Source organism: Nelumbo nucifera, chromosome 1, assembly GCF_055504915.1.
Source record: "Nelumbo nucifera cultivar China Antique chromosome 1, China Antique-T2T, whole genome shotgun sequence".
Lineage (NCBI taxonomy): Eukaryota > Viridiplantae > Streptophyta > Magnoliopsida > Proteales > Nelumbonaceae > Nelumbo > Nelumbo nucifera.
The window spans coordinates 175,595,893-175,615,550 of record NC_142649.1 but is presented as its reverse complement, the minus strand read 5'-3'; the positions used below and the strand labels follow the sequence as shown (position 1 = coordinate 175,615,550).

The window sequence follows — 19,658 nt, the reverse complement described above, 5'->3', positions numbered from 1 at the left end:
CTAAATAGAGCAATAGAGACAATTAAAACCTCTTTTAGGGTTTAAGGCGTCGACTTCACTGGTCTTCCGTTCAGTGTCAGGTGGTTACCACTCCCCCAACTCTTTCTTGCTAAAATGGCTACCAAATTATTGGTCTCAAGAGCAGCAGCTAAAACCCTAAATCAAATTCTCAGACCTTCTTTGGTTGACTTCTCGTTGTTCTCCTACTCTGCGACCTCTCAATGCCTCAGAAATCTTCACTCATTTGTTTCGGAGCGATTCCACTTCCTTAAATCCGACAGAATTCATCCCTGTAATTCAAGGACAATGGTCAGATGTTCCATTCCCCGTTACGATAATACGGAAGCTATTTCGACCGACGAGAATGCTGATACTAGGGTTCCCGCCACTGTCATCACTGGCTTCCTGGGTTCAGGAAAGGTTCGACTTTTAACGGGAAATATTATGCGCTGTATCTTCTTAAGTAAAAATTCATAGGATTTTGGTTTCTCTTTGCATGATGTTTTTTGGTGTTTATTGAATTAACTGGCCAAATAAGAGTTTCATATAACTTACCAGTTTTGTTTTTTACTTGGATTGTCAATGGCAGACAACTCTCCTGAACCACATTCTAACTGCTAATCACGGCAAGCGTATCGCTGTTATAGAGAACGAGGTATGCCATGCGATCATTTTCAGTAGAGGATTTGTTTGATTAACTGTCACTTACATTTATACCATCGTTGCATCATGCCTGGACATAGACATGAGAATCGGAATTTGACGTTTGTCTGTGAGTCCGACTTGGCAAGATGAAAAAAAAGGACGTGTGAACACATCCATAGAAAACCTAGAAACTATTTAAATTGTCCATATTCTTTTGAAATTTAATGTTATATATCTACTGAAAAAGGGTCTAATTTATTTTTTTACAATAAAATGAAAGAAAAGATTTATTTAAAAAAGAAAACAAAGGTATAAAATCTGGGTAGGGTGATGAAATAACACCTCAAGCCCAATAAGGATTCATACAACATAAACATTACAATTCAATAAAACAACACATTATGAATTTTCTGAATGCATTATAACTCTCATGCAGCTCAGAACGAAGACCTGAAGATTTCTCTTTAGACATCTGTGAATTCCAAATGAACAAGAATCTAAACCAGAATTGTATTTCCCACTATTGAGGACATTTTTTGATGACTCTTCTGAATGTCATAAAAAATTCTTGTATTTCCTTCCTTCTAGATGACCCAAACTACAGCAAATGGATTACAGCTCCAAAGTACCTTAGCTTCCATTCCTGAATTCTCGGTCACAGTGCAAAGATCTTGTTGGATTTATTGGTTTCCGTACATTTCTAATAAGGAAGAAGTAGAAAAAGATTCAAATGAATTTGGTATGGTTACATGTGATGAAAAGGTGCCTCGCATATTCTTTATTGCTGTTGCACAAAGAACAGATATTATGTAGTTGAAACTTGAAACTTGAAATTCTCTTTTCGTCAGGTGATCCATTGCAAGGTCACTGTTCATAGCTACCAGCCATGCAAAGGCTTTCACCCTAGGTGGGATTGCATTAACCCCAAATACCTTTCAACTCAGATCTGGCCACCTGGAAACATATAAGCACATTGTACACAGATTTCATTGTATTTTTTATAAGTATTTTTCGTTGTAATTTGTCCATTACTACATTCCTTTCACCATCTTGCATCTGGTTCTCCTAGGGAATTTACTTATTTTTCAAGCTTATCAAGTAGGGACAAACATTATAATGATCCTCTGGATTTTGGACATCAAATCACTCTTTCGTTTTAGCCGATCCCATATAGATAGAATGCTTAGATGATGATGAAATCACTCTTTAATTTCTGATTTCAATTCATTGGTTTATTGCGAAGTCTTTCTCAAAGTCTAATACATAGTTCACATGGTCTTCCAACACCACACAATTTCCTCCTAAAAACGTATCCTAGACTCCTATCCAGCCTTGGATTTAGTCAAGTTTTGGAAAGCTTCCTAGAAGCACATGATGCCCTTCCATACACAAACACCATAAGTGGATGCTTAATGCTTTTACTTCTCTTGTATCCCACATTGTTACTCCAATCTCATCACTCCATACTTACAAACAATAACTTTTCTCTATAAAGCTTTTTTTTTTTTTTTTTAATTAAACCTAAACCTCTATAGACGCTCCCCAAGAAATGTCTTGTTCACTTTAATTTTTCTCAAACCCAAACCTGCAAACCACTATAGCCACTCCCCAAGGCTTCCCATCTGCACCAGGCTGATACTTGTTAGTAAAGTTGTCATTGGTCTTTGCATGATAAAGCTACACCATCTGAATCCCTTGTTTTTCTACTCATTCATCTCAATTTCTTCCCCTTGATTACATCCATTCTATGGGCATGCAGATCTTATGTTGGCCTATCAATCTGCTAAATTAATAAGAGTATTGCTGCTTTATAAAATTTTGTTCCATTTTATGGATGATAAAAAGAATGTTCCTTTTATGGACAGACTAAAATACATAATTATGTGAAGTCCTTAATTTTCATGATCAAATAATCTTAACAAAAAGGACTGGAAAGAAATTTTTTATTGTAAAATATATTTTTTGGAATTGAATCATTCTTCCATTAAACTTAACTGCTGTGAATGTTCTCTTTTAAATTATTTATTTTAAACAGTATGCTACTTTTGTTCCCATGTATTTTTTGATAGTAGAATCAAAGTTAAAGAAAAATACCAAAGCGAGTGGTATCAATGCTTCCCAATGACCAGCCCAATCCAATCATGCCCACAGTTAACCATAAATTGTCTCTGAATGTAACAGAGATCACTCCACTATCCTCAAACAGATATCAACAACAATCTTCCTTATAGTTATATTCTTGTCTTCAAACATGGACCTATTTATTCATATTTGATGGTTGTTGGTTTGCAGTTTGGAGAGGTAGACATTGATGGTTCATTAGTTGCAAGCCATTCCTCTGTGTCTGAGGACATTGTTATGGTCAACAATGGCTGCCTATGTTGTACTGTAAGAAGAGATCTGGTTAAAATGCTTTTAGAGTTGGCTAGGAAAAAGCGAGACAAATTTGATCATATTGTTATAGAAACAACAGGTATAACTCCTTTTTGAAGGTGGAAGTTTGTTATAGTATATGATGGGGAAAATTCCTGATCAGTACCCTGTACTTTGGTTCGAGTGACAATTTGGTCCCCAATCTTTAAAATGCGACAAGTCAGTACCCGAATTTTCAAAATGTGACAATCCAGTACCCGGACTTTCAAAATGTGACAATCCAGTACCTGCCGTTAACCAATCCGTTAATCAGCCATTAAGTGACATTTGAAAAGTAAAAAATGTCTTAAGAATGCCTAATTCTCTTTATCAACCATCCAAACATTGACAATAAAATGAACAGTCCCAAATTCTAGATTCTTCTAAACAGTCGCCAACGTTTTTGAATAGAAGATGCTAGGATTTGGGACTGTTCAGTTTTTTGTCAACGTTTGGATGGTTGATAAAGAGAATTAGATGGCATTCGAAGGGCATTTTTGACTTTTCAAATGTCACTTAACGGCTGATTAACGAACTGGTTAACGACAGGTACTGGATTGTCACATTTTGAAAGTTTGAGTACTGAATTGTCACATTTTGAAAGTTCAGATACTGGATTGTCGCATTTTAAAGTTTGGGGACCAAATTGTCACTCGAGCCAAAGTACAGGGTACCGATTGGAAATTTTCCTATATGATGAAATTTATTGCTATAAATGATCCTAGATGTATTAGAACCATGATGGTATTTGTTCCCATCAAGATCATGATTGCATATGTTTTACCAATCTTTTTCTTCATTTTTTTTTTGTTCCATATGGTCTGAGTGGCCTTAACAGAAAGCCAAGTGCTACTAAATTTATTGTCATTAGTGAAAACCTGTCTATTGATAAAAAAACTAGTGAAACCCATCCTCCCCACATTATGCTGCCTCATTCTACACTTTCATATTCGTGGCCAGAACATTTTAGGTAAAGATTCATGGGGTGGGTCATTGTTTGGTGCAATGAGTGCTACTTCAAGTCTGAGGATAGCTACTTTGTGCAAAAAATACCAAAGGTTAGGTATCCAGTTCACTCCTCCCAAGATCCCAGATAGCTGGGGACCAACATTGGGTAATGACCCCATTTCATGGGGTGATTCATCTTTTCTGTCATCCATATTGGTATTATAGATTGATCCAACTCTAGTTTTTTCTTTGTCATTGATGTTTTCTTTAGCCATTACATTTTTTCTCTTTTGGAACTTAGATTACTAATTTCAGGGATCCCGGGGGAATATTGTGTCATAGTCATATATGTCCCTCTCTTGATGGAAAGATAATTACTGCATCTTTTTCAGTGCAGGTTTGAGAGTTTATATATTTGGCTTATTCTTCTATGTTTCTTTTTATAGGTCTTGCCAAGCCTGCTCCTGTCATTGAAACATTCTATACAGATGAGTTGGTTGCACGGTATGTTAAACTTGATAGTGTTGTTACTTTGGTTGACTGTAAGCATGCCATGCAGCATTTGAATGAAGTCAAACCAAGATTTGTTGTGAATGAGGCAATTGAGCAAGTTGCGTATGCAGATCGTATAATCTTGAACAAGGTGAGCATGCAAAGATTGGTAATTCATGATAATCCTTTTTTTAATAACTTATATAACTGGTTCTTGGCAAAAAAGGTAGCTTTTCAAGCTTTAGTACCATCCTTTGAATTCTTCTTGGTGTCACATGTTCTTGCAGATAGATTTGGTGAATGAGACTGAGCTAGAAGCCTTGATGAAGAAAATTAAGGTAGGTGAATTTCTGATTTTTGTACTTTAATTAAACATTTTTTATGAAGGCTGAGTTAAATTTCTCATTTTTACATGAAATTTATTGCATTATATGTCTAAGTGCAAATGTACAATCCTAGTAGCCTTCTTATGATAGTTCTTCCTATTCAATTCTTTCAGCATATCAATGGGATGGCACAAATTAAGAAAGCTACATATGGAGCTGTTGACATTGACTTTGTCCTGGGTGTGGGAGGATATGATCTTGATAGGTCATTTGCCTATTTATTCTTTACTCCAAGCATGCTATTTTTTCCAATTGTTTTATCTAGCAGTTAGAAAGGCAGTATTGCAATGAAGTATCTTAAGTTATATCATATGGACTCTCATTTTCTAAAATGTGTATGACTTTGCAGAATTGAATCTGAAGTTCAGCTAGATGGATCACATAGCTTAACTCAGCACCATGAGGCAGGGCACGGTAATTATTTAATTCCTCTATGAATTATTCTGTGTAATATATATATGTGTGTGTGTGTAATTTTAACTGTATTTGAGCAGAAATCTAGGAAATAGGTCAAAGTAGTAAGAAATGATTTAAGCGCTCATAATTTAATAATGGATATGGCATTGAACAGAATGGAATGGAAAAACAGGATTCATGTAGCCGATAGCTGGGATAAGGATTAGGCTTAGATGATAACAACTTGCTATCTTCTGATTCATTCCATAGTGTTAAGAGTTTTCTATCTTTGAATTAGTAAGAACATCAATTATCATCTTTGTGTGGACATATCAATAAATACAATGGGTTAAAGCTCTGAAAATTTTTGAACAGTTCACCATGGATGACATCATAGGAGGCTGGCAGGTTGTAGCTCAATCTTCATCGCAAGAGGTTGTGGCAGGTAAGATGGTTTGGTCACCTGCACAGAAGACCACTTTGAGCAACTGTAAGAAGAAGTGATTTGTTACAAGTTGCAGGGGCTAGAAGGGCTAGGGGAAGACTGAAAAAGACATGGGTTGAAGTTGAAGTAGCAAGAAATGTTTTAAGTGCTCATTATTTAACAATGCATATGACATTAAACAGAACAAAATAGCAAAGTAGGATTCATGTAGCTGACCCCGTACTGTTGGGATAAAGCTTAGAATGATGATTAAAAAAGAAATGAAAGCTACATGAAATGAAGCTTAATTTTGGTGGGTGTAGCTTGGGCAACCCAGGCAATTCAGGGTTTTGTAGGAATTGCCAAGGTGTGGTAGTGGCTATGTTTTCAGGCCCCATGGGCTTTGGGAACTCCACAAGGGCCGAGAAGTTGGCTGTTTTACATGGGCTTACGCTGGGTAGAAGATTGAACATGAGAAACCTAGTGGTGGAAGGAGACTCCAAGATTGTGTTGGGTTGGGTACAGTATGGCAGCCAAGGGACAGGGCAACAAAGACAGGTTTTAAGGGAAACCAAGCAACTAGCAAGGCAAATGGTGGTCTTGGTTGAGTCCAGCAAACTGTTTAGCTGATTCACTTTCTTGACAAGGTATCTGTAGGTAAGAAATGTTCTGGTGACTCACGAACCCAAACTGTATGTAAAGTTATATTAGGAAAAGACAGGTGGGTTAGGCAGGAAAGCGGACCTAATATCATGGGCTTCCCTCAGTGTACATAATATTTGTATATTACAAAATTAAACCATTAATTATTGGGAAAACAATGCATAGTCCATCAAATTTATTTTAAAACTATAGAATTTGGTCATGTGCATGGAAGACCACCTATTGGATCAGTAAGGAGTAAGGACTGACCTGATGTAAGTTGAAAGTTCCTAAAGGAGCTTTCGGTGGGGGGGGGGGGGGGGAGGTGTCTGAAAAGGGCATTGCTTGAAGTAAGAAAAACTGATGTGAGGACTCACAATCAGTTAGGGGATATGAGTCCTAATGAGTAGAGTGGTCAGAAAGGATTTGTGTTTATGACTCCAATAGCTGGTGGCATAAGGCTTTGTTGAGTTTAAAATGGATTAGTTCTAGGACTGTGTTAACGATTAAGGAGTTTCAAGTTATTGTCACTGAAATCGTTGGATGTCATAGAATCAGTTTTTTGTTATCTTGTCCATGAATATATAAAGGGCACCTAAAAGTTTCCAGGAATACTATACTGGGAAGTAAGCTTTATTAAAACCTCTAGAATATGGGATTCTATAATGCCGTAGACAATTATATTAGCACCAAAGAGAACATCCTAGTATACCAAGGGGGGATCTCCAACAGACCCATCACCCTAGACCAAAAACTCAACCCCTCATATTGATACTGTTGAATTGGCTGTTATTGTATTATTCAGATTGATATTGAGCCTTGAGGTTACTGTAGTGCACTTCAATACCTTTCAATAATATAATCTGGGCCTTCCAGAATGTGGTGGTATTATCTGCACATTGATGGTGAGGAACCATTGTAAAATCTTTGCCAACTTAAAACCTTCAGTTAGCTTTTGTCTTTCATAATCTCTCGACTTGAGGCGTTCCATCAGATTGTGAATAAGCAATGGGATAGGGCAGTGTTGCATGGACACCCCACCTTTGGAGGGAACTTGCAAATCAACATGTGTTCACAAGTTTGCTCGTGTTCAACTCTCCAAAATATGTGCTGGACTCAGCTAAAGTGCAAATCAAGCAGATTTACCAAAATGCCCATTGCAACGACTCTTCATTTTAATACTTCTATGTAACAGTGGGTCAACCATTTAACCCGTCCAATAGGGCATTCTTAGTGCTTATGTTTTTCCAATTTACACATAGCTTTTGATCCATTGTTTATTGAATCTTTTCCAATTAACATCAATACCATTAATGTGGTCATGTGGCAAATGGGGAAAGGCTGTAATATTAACTTATCAATTGTAAAAGTAATTTAACTATTTACATTGTGATGCTTGTATGGTTCTATGAATTTTAAAAATAATATAAAAATCACAATTTATTTAATATATAATAAACTATTGTTTATGTGAAACGTGTCCAAGAATCCTACTTTTTGGGGTTCACCAAGTTGGACTCCTGGACACATGTCAGATTCTGACTCAAGTGTTGGAGTCCATGCAACACTGGATAGGGGCCACCTTGACACAAGGAACAAGCTGGTCTTGGGCATGCTTTTATCAATTTCCTTCATCTAATCCAAATACTTACTTTTCTAGACAGTCCACCTCATTGATAAGAAAGGTCCAAAACCTCCCTGATCCGTTGGCACTTCAGAAATGATTTTGTGCACATTGATTGCCAGACTGGTGGACTATGGAATTACTTGTTCTTGGCATTAATGCCCTATTAAGGATTGGATAATGAATTGATGGTGATGATATACTCAGTTCTTGTTCTTTAAAGTGAGTCAGCATATTTTTCTTGGCTTTTCTCATGAATTTTATGTCCTCTTTTCTTTTAATGGTTTTTCTAACAGATCATCATGAGGGACATCATCATAATCATACACATGATTCTGCTGTGTCCAGTGTCAGTATAGTTTCTGAGGGAGTTTTGGATCTTGATGAGGTAATTTGTTCACCTTAGTTTTGTAAAATGTCATTCTCAACTTTTAGTTTCTTTTTAATTTTCTTTTAAAGTTCTCAACTTTTAAGTTTTCAAAAAAAGAAAAAAAAAGTTTTAAATGGTGGACAATCATGTTGAGAAAGAAAAACAAGGAATTGTGAATGAGCATCATCCATGATGGAGTTTAAATGCTAAGAAGGTGCAAGCCCATGGTTAGGTCCTCAGTGCAAGGGTATCTGAGTCAGACATGTATTTTGGAGAGCTGGCCTGAGTTGACTTATGGAAATGTGTTGATTTGTGAGTCCCCCCCCCCTTCTAAAGGTGAGGTTTTAATGTAATATTAGCCATCTTCCTTAAGTCATATGTAAGTTAAAATGTATGATATTGAGGTTAGGCAGCTAGGACTAGCCTATCCTTCAAAGAGGGATGGTTGGCAAATGGCATGTCTTGTACATCATTCATTCTTTTTCATACAGTAATAAAGTGTTAGAAACCAAGTCCGAGCCAATAAACCAATTATCAAACAAGTATACTCAAGGAGAAAAGCACACGGGGTAAAAACAGCCAGGCAAGATCCAACTGTACAAGAGATAAGTGGTAATCTTGATTCTGGATTTGTTACAACTACCAACTTGTACATCTATAAATACAAGGCAAAGTAATAAGAAAGCTATGAAAGATTCAATCCAGAAACCTCTCTGTTCTCTCTCTGTTCTCTCATTTCTTCTCTAGGAGACCACACTATCTCGAATCAGTGTCTGTGTTGGGCAGAAACCCAACATAAAGTTTCTTGTTAGCAATAAAAAAAAGGAGAAAAGAAAGAAGAAAGGAAATTTTGAGTGAAGTTGGGTAATTGGTCCTCATATACTATTTATTTGATTGATGGTAAAGGGATTAAAATATCCCTGGCAAAAATATAAATACTCGACAGGAAAAGGAAAACAATCCATGAAATTTAAAGAGTGGGTCCCTGATTCTTGAACACTCGCCAAAATCAAAGGAATTGATTAATGTCAAATTCTGACAAGTAGCTTTTATGATAATGATCACAGGGTACTTCTTTTTCTTTTTCAGCAAATATAACATATAACTCTTCAAATTAATTTATTTTTTATTTGTCATGTGCAACCTAGGTTGATGATTGGCTTGAGAGGCTAATTGATGAAAAAGGGGAGGATTTGTATAGGATGAAAGGGGTTTTATCTGTGAGTGGTTCTGATGAGCGTTATGTTTTTCAGGTCTTTCTCTCTCACTCTCTGTTATGTTTTATCTATTTATCTATCTATCTATCTACCTATCTATATATCGTTGTGGGGGTGTGACTTATTTACTAGTGTCTTCTTCTTGTGCTGATATTAGGGGGTGCATTCCATGTTGGACGGCAGCCCAGGCAAAGCATGGGGGCCAGATGAGAAAAGAATAAACAAGCTTGTCTTCATAGGAAGGAATTTGGATGAAACTGCCTTAAGAAAAGGCTTCAAAGGTTGTTTAGTGTGAACAAAGGCATGGTTCTGTCAAAAGGTGTCGTTACTATGTGTGTCTAATGAAACCAGCATGCAGAACCAGGTCAAATTTAAGGGCATTTCTGCAGGTAACCATATCCAAGGCATATTGAGGTTATGATGTGGATAGTTAGTATGTGTATGCCTTAGCTCCTTTCAATGCACCAGACCCAGTTGATATGAGATGGGATCTGATTCAAAGTTTCTGTAAAATGTGGATGGATTTCTTATAATTAACAAAAGTTTCACATGAACTTGCTAGATTGCTTGTTCAAAGGGATTTTGTCAATTTTTTATCTGATGAATTTTATTGCCAAGGTACCATATCAAACATGTCACAACAAATGTATTGGTGAGAACTTCTCAGAAATGGGACTATAACCTGCTGCAATGATTAAGCTAGCACTTTGAATTCTGGATTGATGAGCAGATGACCATGCCTGTCATATTTCAGGAAGTCTTTGTGGTATTTTCTTTTCACTATTACAAATCTGACACTGATGAATGGTGGAATTATATGCAGCCAGACACAAATATTACGTTTACTGCAGTATGCGATACTCACCTATATTTGTTTCTACGCGAATAATTTAGATTCATGGTGCATATCCTACATGAAATCTAGTATTGCTAATGAACCCTTAAGGTTCTTAGTGGAATGCAATGGTTGTTTAGCATTCATGTAGCTGACTCTGGCACAAAGTTCTGTAATGACTAATTAGATGATGGTGAAGAATTATTTAAACTTTTTAATTTACAGCCATTTATTTTTTGATAAATAGTTTACAGCTATATGTTGGTAATGGAAAATTAGGATCTCCACATCTATTTTCAGTTTTTTTCCCTCTTCTGGCAAAAAAAAGGGAAAAAATTTTTGGTGCCACATGATGTGATGTGACCAATTAAGAAGGGGTTTTAAATGCTACTCCTAAAATTGCATGTGGGTAGTGGTTGCTGCGTTTACTTTTTTTTTTTTTTTTTTAATGTTAATGCTACATCTACATTTGTTGGGTGTTTGGCACTTGTTCGTTTCACAAGCATTCCGTTTCTGCTGATGTGTCAGGTACGTTACATCAGTAAATAAATGGAATCTTCAAGAAAATCGCATTTGTCAATTCTGTTTTTAAGAAACAATGTTTTTATAATGATTGACTTTGGGATTTGGGAGAGGGGTTTCTTGAAATGTCAAATTGCGTGCGTGATCTAAGGCTGCGTTTGGAAACGATGGAGTGTAAATCCCGGTTCAGGGTAAATTTGCACTCTGGTTCACTTTTGCCTGTGTTTGGCAATATTATATTTATGCATTGATAAATGAAATATTAATGCATATTTACATTGATAATAAGATTTAAAAGTACATCAATAAAAAGAAGTAAATTTGGATTCAAGTGAGCTGTTGATGAAAAAAAGCATATGCTTTATTGAAGTTAATGTTTGCATCAATTACAGTTAAAAGTCTATTTGATAAGAAGGTAAATTTGCCAATGCAAAATTAACTCAATTTTGCAATTTATATAAACTGTTTTACACTTTAAATATTTGCATTCACACTTATTTGCATCGTTTTTAAACTTAGTCTAAATCACCTGAATGACATGGCACGTAAAATTTAATAAGGTTGATTACTTTTTTGAGATGTCACACAGTTGTCATTATAAATATATTATAATATTAAGTCAAATCACTTTAAATGCCCAATCAATTTATATATATATTTATTTTGTGTTAAAAAAAGGGGTAATAGCATATAAGGGCAACTTTTGGGGTTTAATATCAATAAAGGTAATATATTTAAAAAAATTAAAAAATAGGTTAACTTTTTAAAAATAATATTAATAAAGGGCAAAAACACTGTTCATCATCTTCTTTTTCTTCTCATTTATTTACCAGAGTCGCCGTCTGCCGCTCCTCGCCACTGTCGTTCGCTATCGCCTGCCGCTGCCTTTGCCCACTTCTGCCTCCGCCTCCGGCAACGTTGCCGGAGGTGGCGGCGGCGGCGTTGGTGGTCATTCCTCTGCCTGCCGCCATTGCCACCTCTGTCTCCACCCATCTCTGGCAAATCTCTGGCAACGTTGCCAGAGATGGGTGGAGGCAGAGGTGGCGGTGACGGCGTTGGTGGTTTCTTTGTCCAATGCCGCCACTTCCGCCTCTACCTCCGACAATGTTGACGGAGATGGGTGGAGACAGAGGTGGCAGTGGTGACGGGCAAAGGAATGACCACCAATGCCGCCACCACCACCTCTGCCTCCGGCCACCTCCGGCAACATTGCCGGAGGTAGAGGGGGTGGTAGCGGGTGGCGGCAGACGACGGCTCTAGTGAAGATGAATAGTGTTTTTGCCCTTTATTGATATTATTTTTAAAAAGTTAATTTATTTTTGAAAATTTTTTAAATATATTACTTTTATTGATATTAAACCCCAAAAGTACACTTATATGCTAAAAACCATAAAAAAAAACTTGATAAAATGAAACACTTATAAATTGGGTCCCATCTGTAAAAGTAAAACGGAATGCTTGGAAAACACACCAATGCTAAACACCCACCTGATCTTAAAAGAGTGTTTCACTTGATCTTAAATGAGTGTTGCAGAAGATGGTCAGATTGGAGGGCCTACTGTCTTTCGAGAAATGATTCACGTGCATCATCAGTCACAATCGAGGTCAGTCGAGACGGGTGTGCGCTTACGCATCCAGAGAACAGGTCTTTTACGATATTGAGCCTTTTCCAAAAGTTGAAAAATGAATTTTTCTAAAATTACAGCCAATGCAATGTCGCAAGCGGGCCATCGCTCTGCTCATTGTTGCATGCACAAGGTGCAAAAAGGAGCAACGAGCAGTATAAGGTAAAACACTATCAGATGTAAACGCAAAGAAAGACTAAACCTTAGCTGTGGGTTCTTTTTTGAAATTGAACTGGTATCATTAATTTTTGAAAAACCAATGTTCGAATTTGTATCAAAATTATTTGTTTAACGAATAGAGAAAGACTAAACCCTAACCGTGGGTTCTTTTTTGAAATCGAACTGGTGCCATTAATTTTTGAAAAGCCAAAGGTCGAATTTGGATCAAAACTATTTGTTTAAACTTTATTCAATTGATTGGTATGATTCCTCAACTCCACGATACTACTGGTTTTTGAAAAGCACCAAACCAAAACTGAGATCTTTCATTAGCTAGATTTTTTCGGTTAGATTTTTCTTGATTCGAATTGATTTTTCGGTTTTGGTTGAGTAAGGCGACAATTTGACTTTTGATAAGTAGTAAGAAGGTAACGCACGCCACGCCATTAAGTTGGGTTAGGACTTAAAAAGAGTGATGGACGGCCTGGTCGGGAAAATGCATTCTCTGGCAGCCAAAAAAAAAAAAGGAAATTGCATTCTCATTGGATCTTCACCGCTTGATTCCCCAACCAGAAATTTTGTCAAGACTCAAGAATTTCCAGAGAGAGAGAGAGAGACAATTAACCAAATTATTTGATGACGATCAGAAATCTTTGGCATTCGTGCAAAATACAAGCATTGCCATTTGATGCTGTATTATGGTTGGATTGGAAAGAGTGGCGTGTAGATTTGTGTCTATTATGACTAGGAAATAAAACAATTACTCACATGTTTTGCTGACAAAAAAAAGAAAAAAGCACGTTTTTGATAGGAGTAAACCATAAATTTCTATCCCGTTTAATCGAAAAAAAAAACCCATAAATTTCCCGATTTATTTTATGATTTGAAAATTGAATCCCAGGTACGTGACTACGTGAGTCGACAAATGACAAACCGCGCCATCCCCTTCATACAATTTAGCAACGCAGTGGTGATTTTGTGATCTTGTTTCTCTCTCTTCTGGGAAAATTTGCAGCGATATCTCATCAACTCTACCTCCATCCCCATATCCATGGCTCCAGATCCCAAAGGTAAGTGATTTTGTGATCTTTTTCCGTTTTTTCGTACATTTGAACTTTTTCCTGGATGGATTTGACGTTTATTTATGTTTATGTTTGTTTTTGTTGCTCTATGTATAAATTGCAGGATTAGTTATTGTGATCATTGGTGTTAGTGGATCCGGAAAATCGTAAGGCCTTAATTCCATCCAACAAAATCTTCTCTTTCCTTTTCTTTTAGTTTCTAGTCTGAATGTAATTGTATTGGGGCATCGTCCGGCCAGGACCCATCAATCATTCAGTAGGTCTCACACTCTCAGCACTATAAGAAAAAAAAAAAAATGGTTGTGAGAATTCAGAAGCAAGACGCTGATGATTCAAGCCATTCCACTGATCTTTTGAGCTCACGATTTCTAAACAATGGGTTCACAACCCAGTTTCGTGTCGTATTAGGCTGAGTCCTCTTCTCTCTGTACCGATCGAATCAGCCTGAGTGGACTCAACCTGGCCGCCACCCCACTCACTTCCCCTGTGTCTTTTTTGGTGATGGTGGTGGTTGATTTCATGATTTGGTTCTGTGGCGGATCATCATTCGAGGCCACTCCCTACTCCCTACCTTCCAACTGATCATCTGACTAATGAATTCCCACCTTGGCTGCAATTTGTTTGAGCTTTTGCTCAACTGACCTGGCTGGACTCTCTTCAATTCACCCCTCCTCTCTCTCTCTCTCTGTCTCATGTTCTTGTCCATTTTGTTTTAACAGAACCATAGGGGAGATGCTGAGCAAGGCCATGAATTGTGTTTTTCTGGATGCTGATGACTTCCATCCACAATCAAATAAAGGTACTCATGTCCTTATGAATTTGAATTCGTTGAACAATTATGATCTCTAAAACTTAGTTTGGAAGAAGCACAAATACAAATATGTAGAGTGCAAAACCTTGTATTTTGTATGTAATTATAATATATATATATATATATATATATATATATATATATATTATATTTGTGCTTCTTAACTGAGCCTAAAGTTCTTATAACACTGATCTGGACAATCATACAGAAAAGATGAGCAAGGGGATACCATTATCAGAGGAAGACCGGGTGCCATGGCTTGAGAAACTACGCGACACTCTCAGAGATAGCATAAACAGTGGCAAAACCACAATCCTTGCGTGCTCAGCTTTGCAAAAGAACTACAGGGAAATTCTCAGAATGGCTGATGAAAGTTATGAAGTGGGAAGTTATGCTTGTTGTGTGAAGTTCGTTTTGCTGGATGCTCCGGCCGGGGTGCTTGCAGTTCGGATCAATGCAAGGGCCAAGGAAGGGAAACACTTCATGCCTGCTTCGCTCTTGCAGTCTCAATTGGACTTGCTTGATATTGATCCCAGTGAGGGGATAATCAAGGTTGATGGTACTCAGAGTCCTCATGACATTGTGAACACCATACAAAATCTAGTATCTAATCAAATTTTGTAATTGATTGCTTAGTGTTTAGTTTCCAATAGAGACAATGGGAATCCTTTACTCCTTTATGTATGAGTAGTCATGATTCAGAGCTTACCATCTGTGGAGTTGCAGTAAGAAACATTTCAAGGAAGGGAGTACAAGAAAAACAAGACATAACCCAACAATATCCCCACTCAAACACTAAACCACTCGTTCACTCAATTAAATATATTAATTGATGAAGGGAAATTTGGCCCGACCTCGCGATCGCCCGACACGTGGCAAAGGCAAGCAGCTCGGGACAGTAGAGCACCCAAAGCGAACATCGGAAGCAAGTCCAAACTCACTACCGAGCCCGAACTCCAGATCGCTGTACTTAGTCCGGGCTCCTTGTTAAGAGCGAGCTCCCTGTCAAGGATCCGAGCTCCCTAAAACCCGAGCTCTCCAAGTCCGAGCTCGGTACTAGGAGCCCGAGCTCCCTAAAGAACCCGAGCTCCCTAAAACCTGAGCTCCCCAAGTCCGAGCTCGGTACTAGGAGCCCGAGCTCCCTAAGAACCCGAGCTCCCTAAATCCGAGCTCCCCAAGAACCCGAGCTCCCTAAAAACTGAGCTCCCTATTAAGAACAAACTCCCTACTGGGAGTCCGAGCTCGCTATTAAGAGCGAGCTCCCTACTGAGAATCCGAACTCCCTGCAAGGAGCCCAAACTATACTGGGCCCCAAGCCTCACAAAGCTGACCCGAGCTGACCCGTGGCAGCTCGGAACGCTCCAAACCGAACTCAAGGCACCTCGCTCGCCACTCCAACACTTCACTTCCAAAGCACCAGGCCAGCCGAACGTACTCGACACCAAGGACGTCCATATCCAAGGGCGACGTACCTGACTGATTTGGGATCTGACGCCTGACAGCCGCATTTCAAACGGCTTCCTGCCACCGCCACCTGCAATCGTCATCACTAGCCACAGAGACGGCTCCGACAAAAGGAACAGTGGCGGTTCTGTCCGACCAGAGGAAATGACACCCGAACTGGCAGGAGTTCAGAAGTAATCATGCCTGACCTGACGGAGGTCTGGAAGTGAGTGCGCGAGGTGGTTATAAAAGGCTTCTACCCCCCCAGGGACGAGGTATGCTAACTTTCGCGCTATCTGGTTATTCTTGCCTTTGAAGGATTCTAACTTGAGCTTCGGAGCCCTTACGCCGGGTTCTCCCCGGAGCTTCTCTTCTCCTCCCGTTTCAGGTCCCTGTTACTCAGTTCAGAGGCAAGATCATCGACAGCTAAGACCGGCCAGATTGTGCATCATCAATTGGCGCCGTCTGTGGGATACGCTTCAAAAAGCCTCCCTCCAAAACTTTCATACCCTTTCCTTCTTCTCTCAAAAACTCATTACTTATGGCCTCATCCAGCAACGCTGGACGCGGCACAGAGACAAACACCACCGGGGAACAGCTCCAAGTTCCCGTGGTGTGTGTTGGGCAGTTCACCATCCCCCTCACGGTGGATGGAATCCCCAATCTGACTACACCACAAGCAGTGGCACCTGTAAGCCTACCTTCCGCAAACATCCCCTTCCCTCTTCCCATCGAGACTACCTTCACTGAACCAACCGCCGTCCCCCTGGCAGCTAGCCAAAATCGGTTGGATGACTTAATGCAATGCATGCGGGCAATGCAAGCCCAGATGCAGCAATTCCAGTAACACCAGCTTCACCAGCACCAAGTGTTGCACAACCTCTCCCAATACCACTACCAGCAGCAGTTTCCCCAACTGACACCGAACCAACCACTACTTCCACCTCGCCGCCTTGCCCCAAAGCCAGTAAAGGCTTCTCCGCAGGATGGGCGCCTCCACCAAGGAAAGGCCTCCAGGCCCCAGAATCCCCCAAACAGCCAGGCCTCGTCCCCAGGCCGGGGAGAAAGAAAAGTCATCCCCGCCTCGCGGCTCGCAGGCGGATCAGGAACCTCGCCCGTGAGGTCAGCACCTCGGGTCTCCAAACCGGAGTCCCCACTAGTGGGAAACCGATTCAGCGCACTAGCAGCAGCGGACTACTAGCACCCCGAGCCCATCGAGCTCGGCAACACGGAGGCCAGCAGCGCCAACACAAGGCCCACTCAGCAGCGAAGACGCCGTCGAAGTCGACGAACCGCCACCCGCGTCTTATCCTAGCTCAGAGGCAAAGGTGAGACGAGCTCGGACGAGGTAGGAGTCGCCCTGATTCTCTCAATTCCTTCCCCCCTCGCCTCAGAACTCCTGGCAGTCCCCTTGCCTAGAGATTTCAAGCTCCCGCACCTGGACAAGTATGACGGGTCTTTCGACCCCAACGACCACGTGGACGCTTTCCAGTCCCAAATGCACCTCGCCAGAGCCAGCGAATCATGCATGTGCGTGGCCTTCACCACCACCCTCAAGGGGGTAGCCCGCACTTGGTACAGGAACCTGGCCCCCGGATCGATAAAGTGTTGGGCTCAGTTCGTGCAGGTCTTCATCGCACACTTTGTCACCAGCAAACGGTGCCCCAGGGCAGAGGAAAGCATCTTCGGAGTAGTCCAAGGGGAAGGAGAACCCATACGGGGCTACATCAAACGATTCAACGAGGCATGCTTACAGATACCTCGGTTAGACCCCGCGGTGCAGCTCGCCGCGGCAAAGAGAGGGGTGACGCACAAGGAATTCAAGTGGCACATGGTAGCTAACCAGCCTGCGACCGTGGCCGAGTTCCTCAAGCTCGCGGACAAGTTCATGAGGACGGAGGAGGAAATCAACCAAAGAACCGAGGGCGGAAACAAGAAAAGAAAGAGGGACGGCGAGAACTCTAGCTCGGGCGACCGAAAAAACCCGCCCCGGGACCCAAACCGAACCAGTCGTTCCGAGCTCCCCTGCCAGCTCGGACGGATTACATGCCACTGAACACGAGGCGGACCGAGATCCTAATGACGATCAAGGACGCCCCCTTCGTGAAATGGCCACCTCGCCTAAAGGGAAATCCGAACGAAAGAAACAAGAACTTGTATTGTAGTTTCCATAGGGATCACGGTCACAGTACCGAGCAATGTAATAACCTCCGAGACGAGATAGAGGGGCTCATCCGTCGCGGATACTTAAGAAACTTTGTACAACACAACAATAATAGCAATAAAGCGGATCAGCCGGGCGAACACTTAAAAAACGCCCCGGAGACCAGCAGTAGGTCTACCGAACCGATGCAGCGACAGCCTCCGGCAGAAAGGCCAGTTCGGGGAACCATCCATGTAATTGTGGGAGGTTTAGTGGTGGCGGGGTGCACATCAGCGGCAGCTCGGACCTCAGTTCGCGAAGCGGTCCTCGAGGAGCGGAACCCCCCGAAGAGGCCGAAGACCGAGGAGCCGATCCTCTTCACAGAAGACGACGCGCGGGGAGTTCGCTACCCTCACGACGACGCACTTGTCATTAAACTCAGGATCAGTGACTTCGAAGTTAGGCGCGTGCTCGTAGATTCAGGCAGCTCGGCGGACATCCTATTCAAGTCGGCATTTGATCGGCTACAGCTGCCAAGGAGCGAACTAAAACCTGCAAGCACTCCCCTGGTGGGCTTCAGCGGGGAGGAAGTCAGGCCCCTTGGAAAGATAACGGTGCCCGTGGAAGTCGGCACGTGGCCTTGTGCGGTCAGACTCAGCCACGATTTTCTGGTGGTCGTGACCCCCTCCCCATACAACGCCATAATAGGACGACCAATCACGCATATCCTGCGGGCGGTGGTCTCTACCTACTATTTGGCAATGAAGTTCCCTACGGACTTCGGTGTGGGGGTAGTGCGGGGCGACCAGCTCGAGTCCCGCAAGTGCTACGTCGCCGCCCTAAAGGGCAAGTCCAAGCCGGCCGGTGACCTCGATCTGGAGCGGCCTACGGAGCAAGGCGAAGAACGAGCCTCGCCAACAGAAGAAACAGTCGCGATCCCGACCTCACCTACGGACCCAGCTCGCGCACTCAGGATTGGTGCTTCTGTCAAGGAACCTCTACGGACCGAACTGGTAAATTTTTTACTCCAAAATTTAGATATTTTTGCATGGTCCGCGGTCGATATGCCCGGTATTGACCCTAGTCTTATAACTCACAAACTTAACACTGACCCTTTAGTCAGACCCGTTAGACAGAAGAAACGGAACTTAGCCCCGGAGCGCTGGAAAGCGGTCGACGAGGAAGTCGAAAAGCTCCTCGCGGCAGACTTCATAAGGGAAGTCCATTACCCGAGCTGGGTGGCCAACCCTGTGCTGGTGAAAAAGGCGAACGGCAAGTGGCGCATGTGCGTCGACTACACCGACCTGAACCGAGCTTGCCCGAAAGACTGCTTCCCCCTTCCTAGGATCGACCGCCTAGTGGACGCGACCTCGGGACATGAATTGCTAAGCTTCCTGGATGCTTACTCAGTCTACAACCAAATCCGGATGGACTAGTCCGACGAGGAAAAAACCAGCTTCATAACCGAGTTCGGTCTATACT

At 41.2% G+C, this 19,658-nt stretch overlaps 2 protein-coding genes across 3 annotated transcripts; both read left to right on the top strand.

Annotated features, from left to right (window-relative positions):
- Positions 1 to 10,276, top strand: LOC104596312 (uncharacterized). 2 transcript variants are annotated; one of them, XR_735025.3, is made up of 11 exons: positions 1 to 420; positions 590 to 655; positions 2,938 to 3,118; positions 4,452 to 4,648; positions 4,785 to 4,835; positions 4,997 to 5,088; positions 5,233 to 5,297; positions 8,266 to 8,357; positions 9,488 to 9,592; positions 9,714 to 9,945; positions 10,175 to 10,276. XR_735025.3 is itself a non-coding variant. In XM_010257386.3 (10 exons), the coding sequence occupies exons 1-10, from the start codon at positions 115 to 117 to the stop codon at positions 9,849 to 9,851; spliced, it is 1,293 nt and encodes a 430-aa protein (XP_010255688.1). In that variant the 5' UTR covers positions 2 to 114; the 3' UTR covers positions 9,852 to 10,201. The 2 variants fall into 2 exon arrangements, 1 of the variants encoding a protein (XP_010255688.1); XM_010257386.3 differs by having other exon boundaries at positions 2 to 420; positions 9,714 to 10,201.
- Positions 10,277 to 13,202: 2,926 nt separating this feature from the next.
- Positions 13,203 to 15,301, top strand: LOC104596313 (gluconokinase-like). Its single transcript, XM_010257387.3, has 4 exons — positions 13,203 to 13,767; positions 13,883 to 13,925; positions 14,499 to 14,578; positions 14,799 to 15,301. Exons 1-4 carry the CDS (start codon positions 13,749 to 13,751, stop codon positions 15,212 to 15,214), a joined length of 558 nt encoding a protein of 185 aa, XP_010255689.1. The 5' UTR covers positions 13,203 to 13,748; the 3' UTR covers positions 15,215 to 15,301.
- Positions 15,302 to 19,658: the final 4,357 nt, after the last annotated feature.